At 42.7% G+C, this 25,184-nt stretch overlaps 1 protein-coding gene across 1 annotated transcript in view; it reads left to right on the top strand.

Moving 5' to 3' along the window:
- The window catches only part of CTNNA3 (catenin alpha 3), an 892,356-nt gene that overhangs the window by 20,892 nt on the left and 846,280 nt on the right, over nt 1-25,184 (top strand). Inside the window, exon 4 of the mRNA XM_048506869.1 lies at nt 2,998-3,117. Coding sequence (XP_048362826.1) covers nt 2,998-3,117 — 120 coding nt within the window. The remainder of the gene's footprint in view (nt 1-2,997; nt 3,118-25,184) is intronic.

The raw sequence follows: 25,184 nt of genomic DNA, 5'->3' as shown, positions 1-25,184 counted from the left end.
CTCTGTAGCTGCTAAAGAGGTTCAAAGCTAAGTTGATAAAAAACTGTCATGACTATCTGTCCCTGTTAAGATGGCATCCCTCTAACTGCCAGTGTCTGTTTTAGGCTTACAATTACTAGAAAGGGTGGTAAAGTTATAACTGTACTTTACATGAGATAATGTAGACATGTTCAAAGACACTCTAAATAATAGCCAGGAGTCTTCTCACATAATTATGAACAAGCATTGGAACAAGCATTGCATGGCGGTAAACATGTATCACAAAATGTGTCTCACTTTGAGCTTCACAATGTGTTTATTAGATACATGTATATAATGATAAAATTGACAAGAAAGTGACATTTCCTTTGTTCGTTTATTTTTCTTAATTTGCACCCCACCATTCTTCCCAATGGAACCCAATGCAGCTTACATTTGTCTCCTCTTCGCCATGTTATCAACAACCCTGTCATGTTAGTTAGGCTGAGAGTGTGTGATTGGCTCAAGGTCACCCAGCAAGCTTCCATGGGGTCATTCTGCACATGCAGAATAATACACTTTCAAACTGCTTTCAGTGCTCTTTGAAACTGTGCGGAATAGCAAAATCCACTTGCAAACAGATGTTGGTTTGAAAACGCATTATTTTGAGTGTGCGGAAGGAGCCCATGACAGAATGGGTATTTGAACTGGCTTCTTCCAAATCCTACCCTAATGCCCTAACCATTAAACCACACTGGTTTTCTAGTATTTAACTGTGTTGGGAAACTGTAGTTTGAAAACTCAAAATAGGTCACATGAGATTAACTACTTCATGATGTAATTACTCTTCATATTACAGTTGTTTATCCATTCCCCATTCTGTTAGTCTGACTGTAGACCCCCAAAATATTGATGTATCATTTGAACCAAGCCATGCAAACTTTGTTATAAACCAGTGTGTGAGAGGTCTGCGTGATCATCAAGATCAACAGGGAGAGGAAGATCAGGCTGCCTTGCTGCATAAAGTTTGGACCTTAAAAGAAGGAGGGGTATGCTGACTAGATTCTGTGTTGGAACTTCATCTCCCAAGAGTCCTGATGTCCTCTTAAATAGCACACCAATGTTGCTCCTGATACAGGCAATGTGCAGGTCCTGTGGCTTGAAAATCCTGTCCTTGTGCTAAGTAGAAATCATTGGAGCATGCCCAATGTAAAATCAGCTCATGAGTCTGAGCTTTTGTGAATACAGATTGACTACTGTATAGTAGAAATATGGGAAATATCTTGGCACAAGCAGTGCTGGCCAAGCTACAAGCTACATTTGTAGTTTAGGCGCATGTTTTATATATGCTGAATTTGTATCACACCTTTCTTCCAAGCACCCAGGCATCCCTATCCAAAGAAGGAGAGCCCCATGCAAAGCAGGCTTCCTGACACATGTATCAGTTGCTAGATCAGGAACTGGACATAAGTTCAATGGGCATCCAAATGCCTATTTTGAGTTTGAATGTGATGCATTCCTAGAGCATTGCTTTCAGTGGAATTTGCATTCAAATTATGCATCTCCATGAGTAGCCCATTGAAACTAATGCAGTGCAGCTGAATAGCATCTTGACTTGGGTGCTCACCCTTCTTTATTGATAATTTTGCCCTGCTTCTCTTCCTAATGGGGACCCAAAGGAACTTACAAGACCATTTTCCCCTCTTCCATTTTATCCTTAAAACTACCGTGTTTTCCCGAAAATAAGAGAGTGTCTTATATTAATTTTTGCTCCCAAAAATGCACTATGTCTTATTTTCAGGGGATATCTTATTTTTCTGTGTTCTGTTCATCAGGCATGCTTCCAAACAAAAACTTTGCTACGTCTTACTTTCGGGGGATGCCTTATATTTCACACTTCAGCAAAACCTCTACTATGTCTTATTTTCAAGGGATGTCTTATATTTGGGGAAACAGGGGTACAACCTTGTGAAGTTGGTTAGGTTGAAAAAGAATTACTGAACCAATGCCACCCAGCAAGCATCCATGGCAGAGTGAGTGTTTGTACATGGATTTTCCAGATCCTAGTCCAACATTATAATACTATACTGCCCTGACTCTGTACTTGTTTATGCTCTTAGTTCCTGATCCAGTAAGTGTTATATACACAGAAGCTTTCTTTATACATGAATCTTCTTACTTGGATGTCAGTAAAGAGGCACTGGGGCAGAGGGAGAAAAAGGATGAAAAAATTCATCTATTTGACCTGTCTCTCTTCTTTCCCTTCATCAGTCTCCCACAGATCTCACACAAAAAGATAAATCAGTTTACACAAACTCACATTTTCTCTTCCCAGGATCTGTATCTGTTTACCTATTAGTATAAATGCTCTAACTCCTCCCCAGGTTGTGTTTGTTACCATAGTAACTGTGTCCTCCACAGCCTTTAATTGTTTGATGCATTTAAAGCATCTGAGAGGTAAAGCCTCATGTTTTGCCAGCAGATAACTACAACACATGGAGATTCTCTGGAATAACTTGATTGAACATGGCAGGTCCAACAGATGTTGCTGAAAATGAAAGGAAAGCTTTAGTAAAGAAATGATTAACCTCAAAACCATCCTTCATCCCTTTCTGAAAGGCAGTTCTGGTAGAATGTTTCATATTAGCTGAATGGATCATAGGGTGATTCAAGTGGAGACGCACTGGTGAAAACACTGAATAAAATTGGTCCTCTGTGAAATAATCTTTATTGGTTGCTCTGTGAAACAAGGAAGGATTCATGGGATTATCTACTGAGTACTCCCAAAGCTGCATGCCAGAATTTACCATGGTGTCAACAAAGCATTCTTGTGTAATTGGACTTGATATCTGAATTACAAATATTAATTCTGAGACAGCATGCTTCTAAGCAATTTCAACCCCCTCTAAGCCCACAGACTTCAGTGAATTTAGGAGGTTGTTAACTTGGTTTAGGATTGCACTGTAAGTAAAAAAGGCCATATTTGTGGATCCTAAAAAATCAAAATATATGATTAATTTTTTTTCTACATGGACACAGGTACAAAGAACATTTCTTTCTCTTCAAAATGTATCCAGTAAATCTGAACTGCAGAGAACATATAAAAATCTTCGGAAAGAACTGGAACAGCTTGACCGTTTGGCATATAAACGGCAGCAGGTAAGAATATTGAAAGAAACTGTAACAATGCAGTCCTACGCATGTCTAGTCAAAAGTCAAGCTCACTGAGTTCAGTTAAGGTCAATCCTAAGCAAAACTGCCTAAGACAGCCACCTAAGAAAGAGCAAAGGAAAGTAACTGGAAATATCATTGTGCAAGCACTTCATCTGAGGACTTGTTTGTTTCATTTATATACCACCTTTCTCCTCAGTGGGGACCCCAGGCAGCTTACATTTTTTTCTTCTCCATTTTATCCCCACAACAACTATGTGAGGTCAGTTTGTTTGACAAAGTATAATGGCTCAAGGTATGTATACTTTGTTTGACAAAGTATAATGGCTCAATGGCTCCTACAGTAACTTTTAAGTGGGGAATGCCTATTTGGATTTTTCATTAGAATTCCTGTCAGTTTCAGTTTAATATCAATCTGGGTATTTTATCCAGGCCTCTTGCAGTTTATCTGGAGGACTGTTAGGGGTTAACTTCTATAGGGGGGTCACCATTTGGAGACGGTCTCATAGATATTAAATGGGGACTGATTGTAAAGAGGTGATCTTCTGAGAACCATTTCCTGCATTGTTCAAGGACTGCCAGAACTTGGAGAAGGGGCCACCTCTTCTGATTAATAGGGGTAGCAGATCTGTTTGAATAAAAAAAAAGCAGTAGTTTGAGTTTTGGCAGGGAAACAGAAGTGTAAATTGATGGTCCCGTCTGTGTAACATGTTTGGGGACTTTACTCACCCAATAAATGTAGGAGAAAGGGTCCCAGTTTTATAGGTAGTTAAAATTCTTGCTTGTAGAAGCATATGTTTGTCACAGCCAGAAGGCAAGTAGTGTTGCAGAGTGGGTGTAGGGAGGCATTGGGAACCCAAAGAAAGGAGTTGCCCAGTAGGTAGAATGGATGCTTCCTGCAACTCCATTTGTAGACTATAGGGCTACTAGCAGTAAAGCCCATTGTATGAATAAATTCAATGGGCTCTAGAAAACTGTTGGTGAGTTAATGGCGCCCACCTAGGGGGCCAGCCCTCCTGCCTCTCCTTCCTGCTCAGTCCTGAAATTTACCATAGATAATGAAAACCTAGCCTAATTATTCAATTAAAAAAAGCTTACTTACCTGACTTTGCAAATGGGCTCTCCTTTCTCAAACTCTACCACCCCTCCAGACAGGCTCCCCTAACTTTGCAAATGGGCTATTTGGCTCAGCTGTGGCTTGACAGAGTGTGTCCCAGGTTCCCATGCAGTATAGGTAAATAGGCAACCAAAGACAAATTTGTACCAAATCGGCTACAGGTGAAACTTGGAAAAAAGCCTCCAACTGGAGTGCAAATTTTACTTATAAAATAGCATAGTAATAAAATAGCATAAAATAGTAAAATTTGTACTCAGTGGCTTTTTTTCCAAGTTTCATTTGTAGCCGATTTGGTACACATTTGGCTTTTGTTGGCCATGCAGTTTTGTACCAACCCCTTTTTCTGATTATGGTATAGGTAAATGGAGCAGCACTCTTACATTCTATCAACAATAGCAACAGCAAATCAACCACACTTCCTTTGTGGATCAGTCACACAGCAACTTTTCCTTAGATCCTACTATATTGTTCTCTCAAGTGCTCATCTGATACAATGGCCATTACAGTCATGCAAAAAGTTATTTCATCCATAGATAGACTTTGGCACTAGAGGAATGCCTTGATGCTGATGGAAAAAAATGGTTAAAATGTAATTTGCACAGCATCACGAAGAACTTGAAAACATTCAGTCTCAAAGAAACCAGAACTAGCTCTGAAGAAGAGATGCTGGTAGGATGAAAAGCTGCTTATATAGAATGAAGGAAGGTCTCCTTAAGCTGTTGATTAGTGCTGGAAATGCTCTAGGAAGAAAGAATGGTCAGGAGGAAAATTCTTCTATTGCAAGATCTGTTTTATTCTTCTGATTGGAAATTTACTGCTGATTTACTACCCCTCTGTGAATTAGCTCTGTGGGTTTCCGTGTGATACCTGCTGATGCTCTTCACTGGTGCCCCTAAATGTTTAGAAAGTAAGCGTGGCCAGTTGGGGCTTCTGATTGGCCTCTGGAGATATGCTAGGCTGTGCAGTTTTTTTAAAAAACGTGCTTCGGCAGCAGCTGCCTCCGTAGCAAAAGAATCTTCTGAAGGTAAACTTGGCATATTTTTTAAACAATAAGTTGATTTGAAAAGGCATATTATTAAACAGAGCCCCTGGTTGAAGTGCTGAACAGTTACTGCTTCAATTATGCATGACTTCCTTCCCTGAGATTTAACGTTGCCTCTTGTGGCAGCCGTTTTGTAGTTGCCCCCACCCTATGTCAGAATTCCAAAGGTGCTGGGTTGCAAGGATTGGGCATCCCTAAATTAACTACATCAGAAAACCAGGTGAAAGAGGAAAAAACATTAATACAAATGATTGTAAATTTCCCCCAGCCCGATGCAGGGGGGAAAAGCCAACACCTGGAGCAGCAAGATAGTGGGAGCTAGGTGCTGCAGTTCTCACTACTTCTTAGGGCAGGGGCATTGGCCCACCATGAAAAATCCCAGTGGTCATAACGGCCACCCCCCCACCTCCGCAGCCAGGAAACATCTCCTTGTAGAAATAGCTATTCTTAGTGCCTAAAAATGAGCTTTTGGGGAATTGTGCTGAATTTAGTTGCATTGGAACGACATGCATGTGCTTAAAAATGTTTTATCCAAATACTCAGCGTGGATCTTCAGTTTATTTGTGCATTAATTATAATATTTATATCCAGACTTGTTTTGTGGCTCAGAGTGGTTTTACAAATAATGTGAGAATGATGAAATTTGCAAAGTGACTCTTTGAAAAAACTGGGGCAGAGACTACTCCCAAGTCAGAATGTTTGGTCGGCAGCTTGAAGGATTGTTGGTATGAGTCAGTATAAAGGCTATTCCTTTGACAGACAAATGAGAATAACATGGATCTGTGCTTATGGAGTATTGCTTAATGGTCATACAAGAGTGATAACAGCCAAGTTATTTGTGAGAAAAGGAAGGAGAGTTGTGAATACTGGGAGCATTCAATTCCCCTCATTTAGCACTTTCTTTACTCGAGAAATCAGAACTTCTTGTTTTATGCATTGCTGGGACAGACCCAGATTTAAATTAATGGATCTACCAATTCAGTTAGTTTGGTCCTAAAGTTCTCCTTATGATTTAGCACTGTGAATTTCCAATGCCCATTCACAAGTTTGCCACCTGTTGCTATTTCATCAACTAGAATAATTGGATCACCCATTCTCTGTTTTGAATAGAATAACAGGTGCTCACAATTGCATTGTTTTGGAAGCTATGTGAACTAATGTAGTGTGTGTGGTGCTCCTTGTAACTTAGTTTTTAAAAACTTGCCAGTAGGTGACAGTATTTTCAAACATATCTAAATTCTATTTCCAAGCCTTATATTTTGCGTAGCGTACGGTTTAGCATTAAGTATTGTACTAGATTTAACTAATATAAACAAGTTTGTCTAGTGAATTTTGCTTTAAGTTGTTTAGGCTGAGGATTACAAGAAAGTTACTGTTTACTGTTTGAAAGTAGTTCTAGTTTGTTAGTGTAATAGGAATGAAAAGGAAACTTTCTAAGAATGGTAGGGTTGCAAACCTCCAGATGAGGCCTAGAAGTCTCCCAGAATTACAACTGATTTCCAGACTACAGGAGAAAATGAGTGGAGTCCATGACATTATACCCTGATGATGCCCTCCCTCCCCCAACTCTGCCTTTTTCAAGCTATATCCCAAATCTCAAAAAATTTTCCAACCCACAGTGGACAGCCCTAACAATGAGCAACAGATGTTGTGAATTAAGTTGTAAATTATAAACTAAAATTTCCTTCAAAAATCCAAAAAGCCACCTACAGCACCATCCTAAGCAAATGTTCACCTTTCTGAACCCACTGCCTTTGATGGTGTAATAGGTGTAATTCTGCTCAGGGGTGTACTGCTATGCTGATAACACATATTTATTCCAGTTTAATTGGTCAAAGGCAAATGATTAAACCAATGACAAATTATTTAGCGGATAACTTTATCTAGATAATTTTGATGTTAGGTATGGCATAGGCAGTCTAGAAACAGAATGGATTGGTACACATGCTCATTACCACCCCCCAGGCCTTGTATGGAGGCCCTCCACCAAAGGGGAGGCCCGGCACACAGGATCTTCTTCCTCTGAACAGATCAGTCCTCATGCGCAACCTGCCAGGCTGTGATGGATGAATGTAAATAACAACAAAGTATAACAAACAATGGGGCAACACTACAAGATCCAAAAAATTAGTGTTGGAGAAACCATTGTAGCTTGAGTGGAAGAGAGGCATGGGAAGGCCTGCCCTGCCCTTATAAGGCTGCTGCCCTTCCCCCTCCACCTACATCACATGCTCGCGCCCATAGGTAGAGCTACCATGGGGCAGGGAGGATAAATGCCCCAGGTGCAGGTGTGGGGGTGGAGAATCTCCCCACAGACCGTCTCCGCAGCCCAGGACAGCCCCCATGGCCCAGAGCAGGCTGCTCTTTTAACTGTAAAAGGTGAGGCGTGTTGGGGGGCGGTGGGGGGCACCATTTTGGCCCGGGCGCCATTTTCCCTTCCTATGGCATTTCTTGTGCCAGCAACAGAATGGCCCCGCCTGCTGGGCTTGATATCGGTGCTGATTATGCTCCTCTCCCTGCCTGCTCCCAGGCAGCAACAGCAGCCAAAATATCTGTGTTCCAAGCTTCCTAAGCCAACAACTAATCACACAATGCAGATCTGACGCTGTGTAGCCAAAGATCCATACCCCATTCCGACAGATGGATGCCATCATTCCGATACAGCACCAGAAAGTGAAACGAAAAGCCCCCCCCCCCGAGATTGTACAAGGCATGTCACTGTCTTATTGGTTTTGTGTCTGGCCAGGCCTACTTTCTCTGGGGTCAAGTCCTGATAATGCCCTGGAAGAGACATTGTTAGTGTTGCCTATGGAGGAATCTGTTACTGCCATGTTGATGGTGGAGGGGCATGAGGAGACAGGTCAACTTGCCCCATGGGGTGCAGAGGTGGCTCTGGCTGAGAGCCCCCTGCCAGGAGGGGAATGAGGGTTGGAACCCTCTTTGGCTGCTTGCCCCCTTCCTGTAGGCACGAGCCGTGGCATGTCGGGTAGGGGCTGGCCCAGGCATTCTGACCTGTCCATCTGCCCTGCTGCTTGTCCTGTTGCCAGGGGGCCCAAAGCCCACCCCCAATGGGTGCTTGGGGTGGGGCCTGTTGCTCCCATTCCCCCAGAGGCTGCTGGAAAGGCTCCCAACTATTAGCTTGGTTGCTGAGGGCTGCCCCTGTAACTGGACATCAGGTGCCTGGGGTCCAAGCATCTTGGAGCTGGCTGCTGATTGCCAACTGATCCCATCCCCCAAGGTCTCTGACTGGTGGCCACTCACAGAGGCACTGCTGGGGGCCAGAGGCCCCGAAAACTTTGGCTGGTGCCCCTCCCCCTGACCTGGGGAGGCCTTCTCACTGGGGGCTCGCACTGTGGGAGCCTGTGCAAAATGCCTCTCGGATGCAGTGGGCATAGTCCTGCTTTGAGCTGGATGGGCTCCCCCATCCCCACTAGATGGTAGAGGCCCCCCCCAAGACTGTGTGCAGCACAGCCCTTGCTGTGTCAGTTGCGCTCCTGCTGCACTTGGTGCTGCTGTTTGCCTCTGCTCTTAAGGTTCCTGGTGCCGCCTGTAGCCTGGAGGGGCACTTGTCTGGGTTGCCCCTGCCACCCATGCTGTTCCATCCTGCTATTGGTGCTCCTCCTCCCCCACTGGGGCTTTTTTGCTCTTTTCCCTGGCACCTCCTGCCCAAGCTCCAAAAAGGAAAAAAGGGGAATCCCTGTTACCACTGGGCCTACTGCATCAGGCCCCTTGTTGTCCTCCCTTGCGTGCCGCCCGAGGTTGCACTGTGATCCACCAGGCGCAATCCACCAATTTCAAATTGCTTGCTGCTGCAAGTCTGCTGCTGCTATCCTGCTCAATTCAGGCCTCCCTCCATTGCCTAGAGGCACTAAGCTAAAAAGCCATTTTCCTGCTGCTCCATGTGGCCTGATAAACAGCTACCAGGTGATGCAAGGGAGAAAGAAGCCGTCGTAGCTCGGGTTGTAAGAGAGGCCTGGGAAGACCCGACCTGCCCTCATAGGGTTGCGGTTCCGCTCTCTCCACCTACATCATGTGCTTCATGTGGCAGCAGGCCTGATTCCTCCACTCCCTAAGCTGGGGCTTGGGATGCCAGTCGAAGCTCCTGTCCCCTCCTCCCCTGCCCACTCCCAGGCAACAACAGTCAGCCACACTTTCCCCTTGTGAAATCAGAAGGTTGTGGGATCTAACTGACCATTGCCATAAAATGCAGGGAAATACCATTCTAAAACTATTTTGACTAATTAAAAATTGGGGAAATTAGTTTTTTTCTCTTTTTTTGAAGAACAGTCATATTATGGAATAATATGTCAGCTTAAGAGTGCATTTCCTTGTCACACAATGAATTTACTGCTGGAATTGGTGTCCTTAATGTTGGTGATGCCTTTGGCATGCCTGTGGCATTACTGGCTCAAATTCAAAGGAAGTTTTTTTTCTTCTTAAAGATCTCTGATAGTAAGGCAGCATAGTAGCTGACAACAGAACTTTAAAACATGTAGAAAATATCACTCCATTCTGATGTAGATGTAAAGGTGCTTGTTTGATTTTGATTGTATAACCCCAGGCTAATAATAGCTGATAAAAGAGCTTTTTAATGTGTCTGTACGGAAAGATTTTTAATTGATCATGAATTATTTAAAAAGTACTATTTTAGGTCTGTGTAAGAATATGTAATGATCACTGCTGTGTGCAGATTTTTTTAAAAAAAGATAAACAACTGAAACATTTGTTGGTCTGGCTGAACTACTCAGAGCACATTTGGTGTGCAAAACAAGGTGTCCAGGAGATGGAGCGAGACTATCAGTTTGTCGTTCTTCTTTTTTTGGTACAAAAAAGTTGTATCTATTGTACAAGATGGCCTTGATCCAGTTTGAGAAATCCCTTTAGTGTAGAATAAGGTCTCCTGTGGTTCTCCAGATACCATATCACATTTCACATCAGCCTCTGCCATCATGGTTGGCAGAGGCTTGGATGGGAATTCTGTAGTCCATGAACATCTGGAGAGCCACAGGTTGCAGACTCTCACTTTTAGGGGCATCAGCCCAGCCCTTGTTCCTTTTTCACCATCCTAGCATATTCCATACAACTAGGCAACTCAACACAACAGGAATGGTAAGCTGTGCCCTATTTCTGTTACATAGGATGCTACTGTGGTGCAAAACTCTTCTTGCACTGTAATGGGTAACGCAGGGCTGTTCTTCTGATTGCTCTACATGATGTTCAGTCTTTGAATCAAATATATGAAATCTAAAGAACATTTCTGTTTAGTATTTTGAATGGGCAATAAAGCACACATATTCTATGATGCAAACCAAGCATTCGGAAAATCCTTCCTTGCAAAAACCCTTCCATTTATGCAGAGAAATGTTCCTAGCAGTTTGGTCTGAGAGAGAAATATCCACATAGCCAACAGGGAAGGTTTCAGGAGGACTCTGATCATGAAGATCCTTTTTGAATGTTCAAACAACCATACGCTGAAGGGAAAAATATCCATGTTTGCATCTTGTTCGGTGGATAAAGGGACAGATATTGTAGCTGAAGATGAGAATGACACAGCAGGCAGGGCAACAGCTTGAATATGGAAGAAAAAAAATGAGTTAAAGATAGCTCCAAAGGTTTATGCCTCAGGAGACACTTTGAGACAAACCTTTGAAGATCAGCAGTATAAAACTCATGGAGTATTGTGCTTTGCCCAGCTTTAAGCATTAAGATGCAATTGAAGGCTGTTACACTCTGCTTCTAAGTAACTTCTGCTCAATTATACATTAGCCCTTTTTCATTAGCTACCTGTAACTTAGAGCAAAATGTGTTTGTCCTAACTATCTTTCCTGAAGAACTCATTTACAGGAAAGAGAGAATGGCTTCTCCACAAATGTTGCCACTGGTAGAGGGAACAATCCTAAATAAGTTCTATTATTAAACTCCTAGAGAGAGTCCCTAGAGGATGGGCTGCATAAAAGTTTAATAAATAAATAAATAAATAAATAAACAAATAAATAAAAATCCCATATTGTTTGAAGAGGCTTATTCCCCAGGAAAGCATTCTTAGGTCTGCAATCATAACCATGGTTTATTCTATGGTTAGAGCTTGCAGATGATCACTCAGATCCTGGCTTGCCTAGACAAAGTGTAGTTGTCATCCTAAGGGCAGGGAAAGTTGGCAGGAAGGGGAAAGGGAGAACACAGAACCAGTCGCGGAGCTTCAAGGGGTGGGGGTGCGCCGTGCACTGGGCCATATCGGGGAGCAGCCAGGCATGCAAAAAATCACCCCTGTGTCCCTCTCCCTTTCCCCAAGTGCTATGATTGACTAGTGGGTGAGCTATGATTGACTAGTTGATGACTTATGCCAGGAAATGGACAAGGGGAGTATAATCCTATTAAGTCTCCTGGACTCCTTGGTGGCTTTTGATACCTTTCATCATGGTATCCTTTTGGATCACCTTTCATGGTTGGGACTGGAGGGTACTATTCTGCAGTGGTTGTCCTACCTTGAATGTATGTTTCGGAGGGTGCTGCTATGGGAGTGATGCTCCACCTCCTGGCCTCCGGCCTAAAGGGTTCCACAAAGTTCCACCTTGTCACCTGTGCTTTTCAACATCAGTTTAAAGTTGCTGGGAGAGGCCATCCAGAGATTTGGACTGAAATGCCATCAAAACAAGGATGACACTCAACTGTATCTCACACTTTCAGCAGACTCCAGGGAGGCTGTGGGCACTGAACAGGCTGTCTTGGAATGGATGAGGGCTAACAAACTGAAACTCAGGCCTGAAAAAATGGTGGTGCCATGTGAGTTGGAACTGGCATAAGAGAGGGCTATCTCCTGTTCTGAATGCTGTTGCCTTTCCCCATAGAAGCTGGTTTGTGGAGCCAAGCGATTTCTCTGTGTCCCTCTACTGTTGTCTTCTGACAGTGACTGAAGAGTTTTGTTCTGATTGGCATCCCCTCCTCAACTTTTTTGGCCCTCGTTCCTTGATGAGTTTATGTGTGTTTGTGATTATATGTTTTACTGAGTTGTTTATTTTATATGTACTTTATTTTAAATACTACTTTAATATTGAGATGTTTTGAGTTTTGACATTTGCTGCCTTGGGGTTCTTATTTGGGTAGAAAAGCATCATAGAAATGTGAATAAATTAGTGTGACTGGAAAAGGCTGTACCCTGTGTGGTTCACTTCTGTATGCTTCACTATTCTGCTCAAGTACATTTTAGTTGCTGGCAAAACACATATTTTCTAATAATTATAACAGATAGCACTGTTAATTTATTAAGTGCATAAAATTGCACTAAACACTGTTCAGAAAGAAAACAGAAGTTCCTGCCAAACTGGCTCATAATTAAAGGAAAAATGAACAGAAAATGTTTAGCTTTATTTATTTAAACTTTTCTCTCTTGTTTCTATCAGTGCATACCTCCAAGGTAGTTTACAGCTCCCATTTGGCAATAGGAATAATATTATCGATAATAATAATAAGCAGAAAAAGGAATAACCATTGTCTGTTGGTGCAGCTAAAAATCAGGCATCATCAGAAAATCAGGCATTTTGCACGAACAGAAATGTCTTTAACTTAATCCTTTCCTCGCACTACAACGGTGTGGGGCAAGTGCTGCATAAGAACATAAGAACATAAGCAACAATGCTGTAGCTGGATCAGACCAAAAGTCCATCTAGTCCAGCTCTCTGCTACTCGCAGGGTCCACCAGGTGCCTTTTGGGAGCTCACAAGCATGTAGGATGTGAACGCGAGTGGTCTTCTGCTATGTTGTTTCCTCCCCATCACCTGGTCTGTTAAGGCATTTGCAATCTCAGATCAAGGAGGATCAAGATTGGTAGCAGTCAGAATCAACTTCTCCTCCATAAATCTGTCCAAGTCCCTTTCAAAGCCATCCAGGTGCTAGTGGCCACTCTACCACCTCCTGTGGCAGCATATTCCAAACACCAATCAAGACAAGCTATGAAGAAGAAGTGTTTCCTTTATTGGGGTTCTAATTCTTCCCCAGCATTTTCCAATGTATGCCCCTTTGGTTCTAGTATTGTGAGAAAGAGAGAGAAATTTCCCTCTGGTCAACATTTTTCTACCCCATGCCACTTTTGTAGGACTTCAATCTCATATCCCCTCACGCCGGGCCTTCCAAACTAAAGAGTCCCAAAACGCTGCAGTCTCTCCTTATAGGGAAGGTGCTCCAGTCCCTCAATCATCCTTGTTGGGGTTCCTTTCTCTTGTACCTTTTTTTTTCTTATCTCTTCAATTATCCCCTTTTTTGGAGGATGTGGGCGGTAACTGCAACTTCGAACACAGTACTCCAAGCGTGGTCGCATACTGCTTTATATAAGGGCATGACAATCTTTGCAGCTCTTTATTATCAATTCCTTTTCTAATGAGCCCCAGCATAGTAGTTTGCCTTTTTTACAGCTGCCATGCATTGAGTTGACATTCCCATGGAACTACCAACTAAGACGCTTAAATCCCTTTCTTCCTGGTCTTGTGACTGAGTAAAGAGCACTGGACCCCTGCTAGCTGTAAGTGTGAAGTTTGGATTTTTTGCCCCTATGTGCATCACTCTTTACATTTTGCTACATTGAACTGTGCATTTGCCATTCTCTGAGCCCACTCACTCTAATTCTTATCAAGGTCCGCTTTTGGAGCTCTTCGCAATCCTTTGTGGTTCTCACCCACCCCTACATAATTTGGTATCATCTGCAAATTTGGCCACCACGCTACCCACCCCCTACTTCCAGGTCATTTATGAATAAGTTAAAGGCACTGGTCCCAAAAACGGGATCCTGGGGGTAATGCACCAATTCCTCTCTATTTGATTCTCTCTCCCATTGTGAGAACTTCCCCATTTATTGACCCACTCTTTTGTTTCCTGCTTTCTCAACCAGTTTTTAATCCCATAGGAGGATCTCCCTCTTATTCCTTCATTGCTGAGTTTCTCTCAACAGTCTCTTGGGAGGAAACTCTCTCTTGTCAAAAGCCTTTTGAAATCCAAGTAGACAATGCGTGTCCACCGGTTCACCCTCTGTCCACATGCCTGTTTACACCCCTCTAAGAACTCTAGTAAGTTTGTAAAGGACAGGATTTGCCTCTGCAAAAGCCATGCTGACTCTTTCTCAGCAGGTCTTGCTTTTCTACGTGTTTTATAATTTTATCTTTAATGATAGATTCTACTAATTTACCAGGAACAGATGTCAAACTGACTGGCCTGACGCACCCCCCTGGGACCGTTCGCATGGATGGTCCCAGGAGGGCGGCAGGCGGCAGCACAGCCTTCGCATAGGCTGTGCTGTCGCCGAACGCCTACCTTGTCTCCTGACTTCCAGCTCATCGCAGAAGCCAGGGGACACGCCCCCGCAGCCTGGAACGACAGCTCTGGAGTCGCAGGCCAGGGGGGCGTGTCCCCTGGCCTCTGCGACAAGCCGGAAGCCAGGATACAAGGTAGGCGTTCGGGAAAGGGGGGGGGATGGCGCCTTCCAGCCGCTGCGGTTGGAAGCCGCTGTTTCCGAAATACCTTGCTTGGGGAGCGAGGTTCGGAAACAGTGGCTTCGCGCCGCTGGGGGGGGGGGGGGCAAGGGCGGCGCTGCTGTGATGCAGCAGCACCCCCCATGCGAACAGCTCCCTAGGGACAGCGTTTTTGCCATCCCTAGGGCGCTGTTTTTGGCCCATGCAGAAAGGGCCTTGCATTGATGTGTTGCTTTATCCAACATCTGAAAGCTGCTTCCAGCTAAGTCCTGTTAATGATGGCCCTGCTCTGCCACCTTTCCTAAGTGGAAGGGTCTCAGCAGAAAATCTTAATGTGTGAGAAGACTCATATGGGAGTAACTGGTCCTTAAGACATCCTTTCCCCTGGATGAGTAGAGCACTTTTAATTTTTACTGTTACCCAGAGCAGATGGTTACTAGTGAAATACAAGCAGTTCTTTGGCACGTCTGTCTGTCTGTCTGTCGGTCTGTCTGTCTGTCTGTCTGTCATGGACATTCTCTTGTTTATTTATTGCACTTGGATGCTCAGCTTTTTCTAGTGGGCGAAAGATCCATCCCACCTGGTACTGACAATAATTCTATGAGGTAAACTAGCCTAAAATTTCCAAGATTATGCAGAAAGTTTCAAAACTGATATTTTCCCCCTTAGATCAGTATGAGGGGGTGAGTTTGGGGGCAGTTTATTTAATTACACTCCCCTTAACTGGATTTTTTGACGCCTGTGCTGTTGAGAATATATGAATTTTATGTTTTACCATATTGATGTTGTATTGAGCCTATATGGGGAAGGAAGGCTCATAAAGTAAATAAATAACATAACCAGATCCCAAACTCTGTACATTACATTGGCTCTTCCAGTGTTGCTAAGGATACCTTTCTGAGTTTGACATGTTAATGCAAAATGAAGGACCAAATTGAGCTATTTTTAGAACAAATGTACATTTTATTAGTATATACAAATAGTTTTGAATGCCTTCAGGACAATACCATTCATCACAAAAGAAAGGTTCTCATCATCACGAGACCTGGGTACCTTATCCCACATATCCACTTGTAAAATGTTCTGGAAAGTTCAGTAGAAGGCAAACTGCAGTGAATTGCTTCCTGCAGTTTTTCTCTTGTTATTGGTGTTACACCATGTGTGATGGATCTTTCGTCTAGTATGATTGGCTTTCTTTTCAATGTTGAAGGATGCCTGAAGCTATGTTATGGGTGAAGCTGTCCAAAGTATCATAATCTCTTTTGATGCTTAGCTTTATAATATTTAGTGCTTAGATAAGAAAGAGAGAAATAGAGAAATATAGTCTAGAAATGTGGACTGTCAAAAAATGTTAGGCAAAAGAGGATAAAATGCTAAGAATAAAACCTGAAAGAGGAAAGATTTGAAGAATAAATACCAGCCCCCAGAGTTGGATTTTAGGTTAGACTTCTAAGTCTGTGTGTAAGAACCCAAACAAATGGGACTGGCTGTTTTTCAAGGCAAGGGGGAATCTTTAATTCCCACTCTTTTTGGGGTTTCTACGCTCAGTGTGAAAAGGAAATCTGTTCCAGCTGTTGTATATATTCCTTTCCTGCCAGAGGAAGACCTGCAATAAAACCTATCCTTTCTGCATTGAACAAGTTCACAGTGGAGAAGGTAGTAGTTACACCCCTTTCAACAAAAATAACTCAGTAGAATTGTAACTTCATCCTCCATATGCTGGATTGTCTTTTTTAGAATGCTTTGCTTGTGTTCTAGGATCTGCCTAACAGAACTAGGTAGCCACTAGGATCCAAGTGGAACATTCTAAAACAAAGACGGTCCAGCACATGGCAGATGAAGAAACATTTAGTTATTTTGTTGAAAAAGGTGTAGAAAGTGAGATACCAGTCATGGAGCTGGGAAGACCTGTGGTTTCTTTTGAATATATATATTCTGTTTACATGTTTATGGTGTATACTGTGAAAATTTCAGATAATGCCAGCTGCATTTTTTTTAGGAGCTAAGTATAATTCAGTTAAATTATAAAAAATCTGTTAAGAATAATCTGTAAATATATATTAGCTTCTTTCACATTCCTTTTTAATATTTTGCAGTTTTGATGTAGATTATAAGGAATTCTTTGAATTATTTTAAAGAAAAATATGTGATTTACTGTCTCCTTTAAAAAGAGTGGTATATTGGTTATGGTGTTGAACTCTGACCCGGGAAATGTGGGTTCAAATCCCCTAATCCTGGTTAGTGGTTGGATAGGAGACCTTCAAAGAATACCAGGGAGACCTCCAAAAAATAGCAGAGGCAGAGGCAGGCAATGGCAAACCACCTCTGGACATCTCTTGCCTTGAAAGATCTTCGGGGTGTCTACTAGATACAGAAAACCTTCCAGATAGGCATGTCATACTTGACCGTCTATCAACTTATTTTCTTGCTTATGCATCCCTTGATTCATATTTGAGCAAAAATAAAAGCAGTCAATCTCCAGAACAAGTAGCTTCTCCCCATATTAAGTATAAAACAGAATTGTTTGATGATCCTGGAATGTGCATCCTTCACTATTCATTGCCTTTTGCATATGAGGAGATATTGCTGATCTTCTCATAGGAACTGTATGGCAGGCAAGTTCATTAATGAGGATAAGTCCATCCCATCCATCCGTCCGTCCATCCTGCCCCTATACCTGAAGGCCTCAGGCCAGGTTAGAGTCCCCACCCCCCAGTTGTAAGGGAAAGATCCTGAAAGAAGCTAAGCAGGATTGGCCCTGGATAGTATTTGGAAGGTCAATCTCAATGGAATAACAGGGTTGTGATGTGAAAACCACCTCTGAATTTCTCTTGCCTTTAAACCCCTACAAGGATGCCAAAAGCCAGATGTGACTTGATGGCTTAAAAACAGAGTCACTTCCTATGAATTGCAGAAAAAGATGGACATTTTGTGTTTATGTTTGAGGTGATGGGAAAATCTGGCACTGTCCTTTGTGTTTGGTAGCATGAGGTATCCTATCCCTTACAAAGTACTGCTCTGCCATGGAGCAATGTATTTTTTTGGTATTTTATGTGTAAAAAGTGGCAAGGTTCCTGGGTGTTTGTTTTAGGACCTTTATGTGTAATTACATTTCACTTCACAAATGGATTTTTCCACTGGAAAAAATGGAGAACAGTCCATCTTTAGGGGAAAGTGGAAAAGAATTGAGTGGCTAAAGGGCTTCAAGCAATTTCCCTTCTTTTGGAACCCACAGCACCAATAAAAAATTCTTTAAAACATTCAACCACCCTGGATAGAATAGTAATAAAGATGAAATATCAAGCAATCCTTTATATTTATGTTGTTTTCCTTTGACAGAAATAATCCATATCACCCCAAATCCTCAATAGTAATTTCCATTAATTGCACTTGGCCCTATTGCTGAGGGAGGATTTATCAGTCACAGACTCCCCTTGGGCAAAACATTAACCAATACAGTGCCTGGGATACCTCCCCTCCCTCTCGATTGCTTTGTGGATCAATAGGAAACTTTATGGAGTGTGGTCTGTGCTCTTGATGAAATAGATTGCCTCCCTGAGACCAAAACAAAACTGTTGGGAATAAAAGGGGCACAGAGGTCAGTCCCAAATGTCATGTCTATCCTACTTACTATTTCTTACAGTTATTTTGTATTGGCAAATACCCTGAGCAATTGATTAGAAGGAACAGGGACTGTGCATGATCATTGGTAGAGTTGTTTATTCCAGCATCCAATGGATTCCCCTCCCCACATGACTACAGCTTTATAGGAAAGCACCAGCAAAATACAATCAAAGTTGCCAAAACACGTGCTCCCTGCTTTAGATACTCATTTTGTCTTGGTGAATGACAGCAGAATCTGAAGTTGCCAAGGGCATTTTTTCAATTTGCAGTTTGGGATAGTGACAGCAGTGGCCGGGATAGGTAAGAAAACACCAAGTTTGATAAGCTGCTCTTGACTGCTTCAGAGTCAAAGTTATATTGTGAAACAAGCAGTTGTCACAACATTTGTTTTGTTTGGGTCCGACAACACAATGCTTACGAATGATTATAGTAATATTACCAACCCAAATCAAAGAGGCAAAGGAACATGTCACCTCGTTGATGTCTTTTTGCCTATACAGAAAAGAACTGGCCAAATTGAGCTTGGATTTCTTTCTTTATATAGGTAGTTTTGTCATTCTTCTTTAGTTTATTAGTTGTCCTTTCCCCCTATTTACTTTCTTAAGCAGTAGGCTGAAAATCTTCCTTGTTTATTTGCATGTTCAAAATTTCTGTTTTAGAAATTTAAGTGTCTTTTTAATTTCTTTGGTTTCAAAGAGTTCTACTTGACTTTTTAGTTGTTTAATTGCCTTTAAAAACTGCTATGTCACTTTCAAGGAAAATACAAGAAGTGACGTGGGATAGATCTAGGAATTGCTGGAAACTCTCTGGTTTTATTACAGAGTTTCTAATGATCCTGAAAACTATCCCATGTCATGGCTGATTTTCTCCTGGAAGTGATGTAGTGGCACTGCAGATATTATGCCTCCCCCATGTCCCCACTCCTTCTACCAGTTGCCAGTCATGGCCTGGCAAAACTAAACATCAGCCTTGTCCTGCCCCTGTTGGGTGGCCTATTCCTAGAGTGGTCACTTTTTAAATGGTACTGTAGCTCCCTTCAGGGGGTGCTAAGTGCAAGGTGCTAGGTCCTAGCTCCTAGAATCCTGGGTTTGAGCCCCTTGGTGTCTTATAAATAGTGATTGATCATCACCTGCTGCCCGACCTTTTATCTACTAGTTCAGTGATGGCGAACCTTTTTAAGACTGAGTGCCCAAATTGCAACCCAAACCGCACTTATTTATCACAAAGTTCCAACCCGGCAATTTAATCTGAATGCTGAAGTTTTAGTTTAGAAAAAGCCGGTTGGCTCCCTCTTCCTCCGCCCCACCCGCTCAAGCAGGGGCCAGCCTGCTCTAGCCTCCAGCAAGTTCTGTACACACCACTCTGTGCCTCTCCAGCATCTCTGCCTCCTCTATGCCCCACTCCCTCGGGCAGCAGCCACCCGGAGCACAGGCACCAGGCCCATCAGCCGAGTCCTCCCTGCTCACCGCAGTGCGCGCATGTCATGCTCAGTAGCCCAGGCCAGCCTAGCTGTGTGTGTGTGTGTGTGTGGGGAGTGATTTTCCGCCTCCCACATGACGAACTCTGTAGGTGCATGCCCACAGAGAGGGCTCCGAGTGCCACCTCTGGCACCCGTGCCTTAGGTTCGCCATCACTGTTCTAGTTTGTACAGCAAGGGAAAAAGTTACCTATGACCAGTTTGATTTGGTGTTTCCTCCTTTCCAGACCTTCTTCACAATTTTCAAGCAACCAACTGACACCAAGTGTGGTCTTCTCACCGCAGATTCCTGCTATTGGAAATTGTGGCAAAGGTGCCATAAAGAAATAGAATACTGCACAGGCCCATAGCTGCCACTGAGGCATGATTCACCTATTACCTGAAACATGAGCCATGGCTGCTCTTGGAATTTGCTCTGCTAGAGCCTTGCATATGAGATCTATAGCAGATGAGCTGAAGCTGATTTAGTTTGAATGGGAAACAACATACACACTCCTAAAACTCACATGCTTGTAAATGTTGATCTGGTCTCAATTACGCAATGCAACACAGACCACTGTGCAGGAAGAGAGGAGGAAATATGTAGCTCAGCCGCTGTGTAAGGAAAGGTTATATAGGTTGCTTATTCCCTCCCCTCCAGTCTACTCCTAGGTACAAAAGACTGCCAGAAATGAAAATACATCTTGGCATCCTGGATGCTGGCCTGGAGCGGGAAGAGATACAACTGCTATTAAACTATGAAAATATACGGTAATCTTGTGATTACATTATAAATAAAATTTTCCATGAAAACCTATCCCATGCAGCATTGAGGGACAGGAACCACCAGACTGGGCAAGAGAGTAACTTTCCATATTGCCCAGATTCCCCAGCACCACAGTTACATCATGAAATTAGATAACAAGTTGAAGGGCAAGGGGGCCTGCATACCAAAGTACAAGAAGAAAGGGATCGTCTGAAGGTAGTGGGTGAGGGGATAATGCAATGAGATTGTATTCTCAAGATAACCATTGTAAGCTGCCCTGAGCCCTTTTGGGGTAGGGCAGGGTATAAATATAATACATACATAATTAAAATAAAACCTACCCCTTGAGTTTTATGCCCAGCTTTTTCATTATGTTGCTCTTTTTACTATATACAAATATGTCACTATCTTTACTGCAACCCAGTCTCCTTTTCTGTCATTCAGTGAGGTTTGTGGCCATTACGTCCTTGCTTACACAAAAGGATTTCACAATTTCATGGGAAGGAGAACTTCAGTTTTTGTGTGTGGGATCAGTCCAGAGGGCAAAATTCAAATATATCCTCTTAGAAATACTCCATATTAAATCTATTTTAAAAGGAAGTTATTGGAGAGTGTATGCTGCTTTCATTTTCTTTAAAATGCTAATAAATTCTATGTGCCCCTCCCCATCATGATTTTGCTAGCTGAAACTGACCTTTGCTGTATTGTTTTAGCTAGAGAAAGCACTGCTCATGTTTTCTGTTTTGAAGATTAATAACAGCATGAGGAGGAAATTGGTTTCCCTTCACATGGAGGGCTTCTCCTTCAATGTGCAGTCCTGATGTAAACAAGGCTTCTGTTCCCCAAGTAAAACAATCTAAAGGTGCCCTGTTCTTTGCTGGAACAGAGTGGGAGACACAAAAGCAAGGTGTAACGGTTCAAAAACAAGGTTTATTGCTTAGAAGAATCGAGACCATAACTCCTCCCAGGGTCTAACTAAAATAAGGTACTTGCTTGACTGGTGAACAAATCTGAAGTTGTAGACTTTTATTCTTTCTTGGCTCCTTTCAAGAAAGACCACTTGTCTTGCTTCCTCCTGGTTCTTTCAGTCTTTTATCTGGATTCTACTTTCTGTTGACACCTCAACTTTATGTCCTCTGGACTATACACACTTTAGTCTATGCACCATAGACGTAACAGATATTGCAGCCTTCCAAGTCCCTAGGCACCTTAAACAGACTGAGTAAAAAGGGCATTGCTGGGTAATTAAAGGAAGACTGCCTCTAGGGAAATTTCTTAAAGGGACAGGGTCTAACTACAATTCCCTCCCTTAGCATACAAGGAACTAAACCCATTGTAACTACAGGGATAACTGATGCTTAATAAGAAAATAACAATAGCTTCTCTGGGGGCATGACACTCCTGATTGCCTTCTGTTGCATTTTTAAAAAATTCTGGGAGAATATGATCACAGGATATGATCATCACATGTAGTCTGAAACACAGGATGGCAGGACATGGCTGCACCCTGTCCTTCCTTAACTGCATCCTTTATCTTATGTGGGAAGATGTTTTAAACCTGACCTGGATAGCCCAGGCCTTCAATATTGCTATGTCAGCTGTGACTTGATGGCCCCCCAAAAAGAAATACGATGTTTTAGATGTTGGAAGATTTTTATACAAAAGAAGAGTTAGGGAGCAGTATCTTCTTGACATGCCATTGTGTTATGTGGCGGCATGGCAGTGCCATTCCCAGCCGCCTCGGGCTGTGAATTGGGCTGCCCTCCTATTGAGTTTAGCTTGATATGGAAAAAGCATGCAGCCTAAAAGCGAGTGCATTAAAAATACACCAAACTCAGTTTGGAGGAATGGTTTTAAAAAGAGCCTAGATTCCAGCTAAAAATTCCTCCCCTCAGTGGAAGCAATTCTCCTGGAATGTGACTACTGAAAATCTATTTAAAGCTATCCATGGTAGTAAGCAGATGTATAATGTGATAAAGTGTGACTGACATGCGGCGTTCATGCTTGATTGACTACAGTACATACATAGCGTATGACTTTTAAAGATGTTAAGCCTCAAATGCTCCACGTGTCACATACAGTATCTTTTGCTTGGCCTTTTTGAAAGGATGAAAAAAAAGAGTGTATGAACATCAACTGAATATGTGTTTTTCCTCTGCTTTGGAAATTTCATTATCCAGATGTGTATTCACCTAGAACCTTTTTATCTCAAAGAACCTTGTCCAAAATTACAGGATTTCAAAACCTGAGGCTCAGTTCAGAGAGATAATGCATGAAACTGTGGTTTATTTTAACTGTAGTTTCTTTGTGAGATGAAAACAAATGATGATTATTCATTGGCTTCACTCTTTCGTTTGCCTTCTTTGCAGAGATCCAGCTGGTGTGCCTTCCTTTGGTATGACATGAGGTGTAACCAGAAACTAAACTAGGATGTCTATCCATGTTCATATATCTATTTATATGACTGTTTTCAAGTAATGGTTTCATCTGTACCTTAACTAGCCAAAGTTTTCGAGTATTTTCACCCATGTACTAAATAATGTATTTTCAATCAACTTTACAATCTTTTGCAAGTGGGTTTTGCCAGTTAACACAGTAAAATCCAGTTGCAAAGTTCATTACAAATTTAGCATGTGTGAAATCAACCAGTGAAATGTTATGTGTTTGGATGATCACACTAATTGTAGTTAGTCTAATCAAACCAGGATTTTGTGAGGTGTCTGAATGAGCTACCCTCACTGATATTGACTGAGATTATAATTACAGTGTTAGTTATTAGGACACCATGGCCTGGCCTGGTGTCATTGGGTGGCCTTAATTGCTTTGCAGCAGTGGTCAGACTAAAATACCAAATTCAAATAAGATGGAGGTTGGGGACTCAAGGTCTAGAACACGGGTCAGCAACCTTTACCACCCAAAGAGCCATTTGGACCTGTTTTCCATGGCCCCAAAGACCTACCGAGCCAGAGCCTCCGGTTCGGTCCCTCCACTCACCTTTCCTTCCAGTGCTGCTCTGGAGGGACACGCCCACACTACCCTCCGACCTACAGGCCATGTGGAGCTGCAGTATAAGGCTGAAAGAGCCGCATGCGGCTCCAGAGCCGTGGGTTGCAGACCCCTGGTCTAGAACTACATGAATATCTGAATGTTTGGGTAAAGCTTAAATGTCACCTTCAATCTGTCTGTACTAAGACATGTCTAGTAATTCAAACGGAAAACATGAACTAAATGTGCTTTAATATAAACATAATCCAAAGTAAGTTAGAATTCTGCTTTAAGATGGGTTTTTTTGGAGAATTAGAGATAGAATGGGAATGGTGAGGTCAAGGATGGAAGTATCTTGGGTGAAATAATGATTGATAGAACACTGAACAAAATCAGTTTCCTTAGTTTATAGTAACTGATGTTGTGACATTGGGTGTAAGAACCAAGCTGTTTATTTCATGTGTATGTTTGTGTGTGAAGTGCCATCAAGTTTTTTCCGATTCATCTTGACCTGGTGTCAAGGGCTCAGGTTCAGCCAGTGAGGAACCATCAGGGGAAGAGGAGAACTGCCAAAATGACCCAGTGTGATGAATCCTGTAACTCCAACAGGCAAACTCACAACAGCATAATAGATAGCTTTGATCTCCTTGATGGAGAGCTGGAAAAGCCTATGCAAATTTACAAATAAGCAAATGGTCAAAATTTCAAAGCCTAGATTGCCTCATGGCAGGGAGAGTAGTTTTCCTGGGAAGTGAGGACAAAGGCTTGAGAGATTCCACCTCGGGACTTGACCAGAGAACCATCTCTGGGCCATGGGCTCCCGAGATAAAGACAAAGGAATCAAAAGGAATGTGCTATGTTAAGAAATCTATGTAAAAGGATCTTTTTATTATTTTCGTTTGAAATAAAGCCCTTGAAACTCAGCAGTTTGGAGTGTTTGGTTGGAGAAGAACCCAGTAAGAGATGCTAGATTGGACTCCCCCCCACCCCCGATCTGGATCTCGTAACACCCATCTACATTGGAGCTCCAGCTGATTGAGCTTCAGGATCAATCTGAAGTTGTGCAGGAAGGAGGCGATGCCGGCCCACAGACAGGTCAAGAGCAGGAGAATGAAGTGCTGACAGAATCACCCTCAGCTATAGATTCCAGTACTGATAGTCCACCCAGCAACCTTGAACCGGTTAAGCAACTTCGTGGCTATCAGGAGTTGCAAGCTGAAAGGCACAGCATGAGGCTAGAGGCCCAGAGGTGCCTTAGGGAAGACTCTAAGTTCTCCCAAGAGGCAAACTAAACAGAGGATTTGGATTTATATCCCCCCTTTCTCTCCTGTAAGGACACTGACCTAGGCACTGAGGACTAATTTACAGCTGGAAGACACTGTGCATTCAGAGTTGGCTCCTCATGAGGAAATGCAGGCAGCAGAGTCAGTTCCAAGCCCTTCTTTGCAAGCTCAGGCAAAGCCTGATGCTGTGCAACTGGGAGAGCCTTCAGGAATCTCAGAAAGGCTGGGTAATGAGGCAACTGGTCAAAGGAGACAAAGACAGAGGCTACAGCTGCAGAATCAAAGGAGAAATGCTCGCATTGCCGCAAGGTATGGCAGAAGACA

Source organism: Sphaerodactylus townsendi, linkage group LG08 (genome assembly GCF_021028975.2).
Source record: "Sphaerodactylus townsendi isolate TG3544 linkage group LG08, MPM_Stown_v2.3, whole genome shotgun sequence".
Taxonomy (NCBI): Eukaryota; Metazoa; Chordata; class Lepidosauria; order Squamata; family Sphaerodactylidae; genus Sphaerodactylus; species Sphaerodactylus townsendi.
Note: the sequence above shows the minus strand (reverse complement) of the source record. Positions and strands in the feature narration are given on the sequence as shown.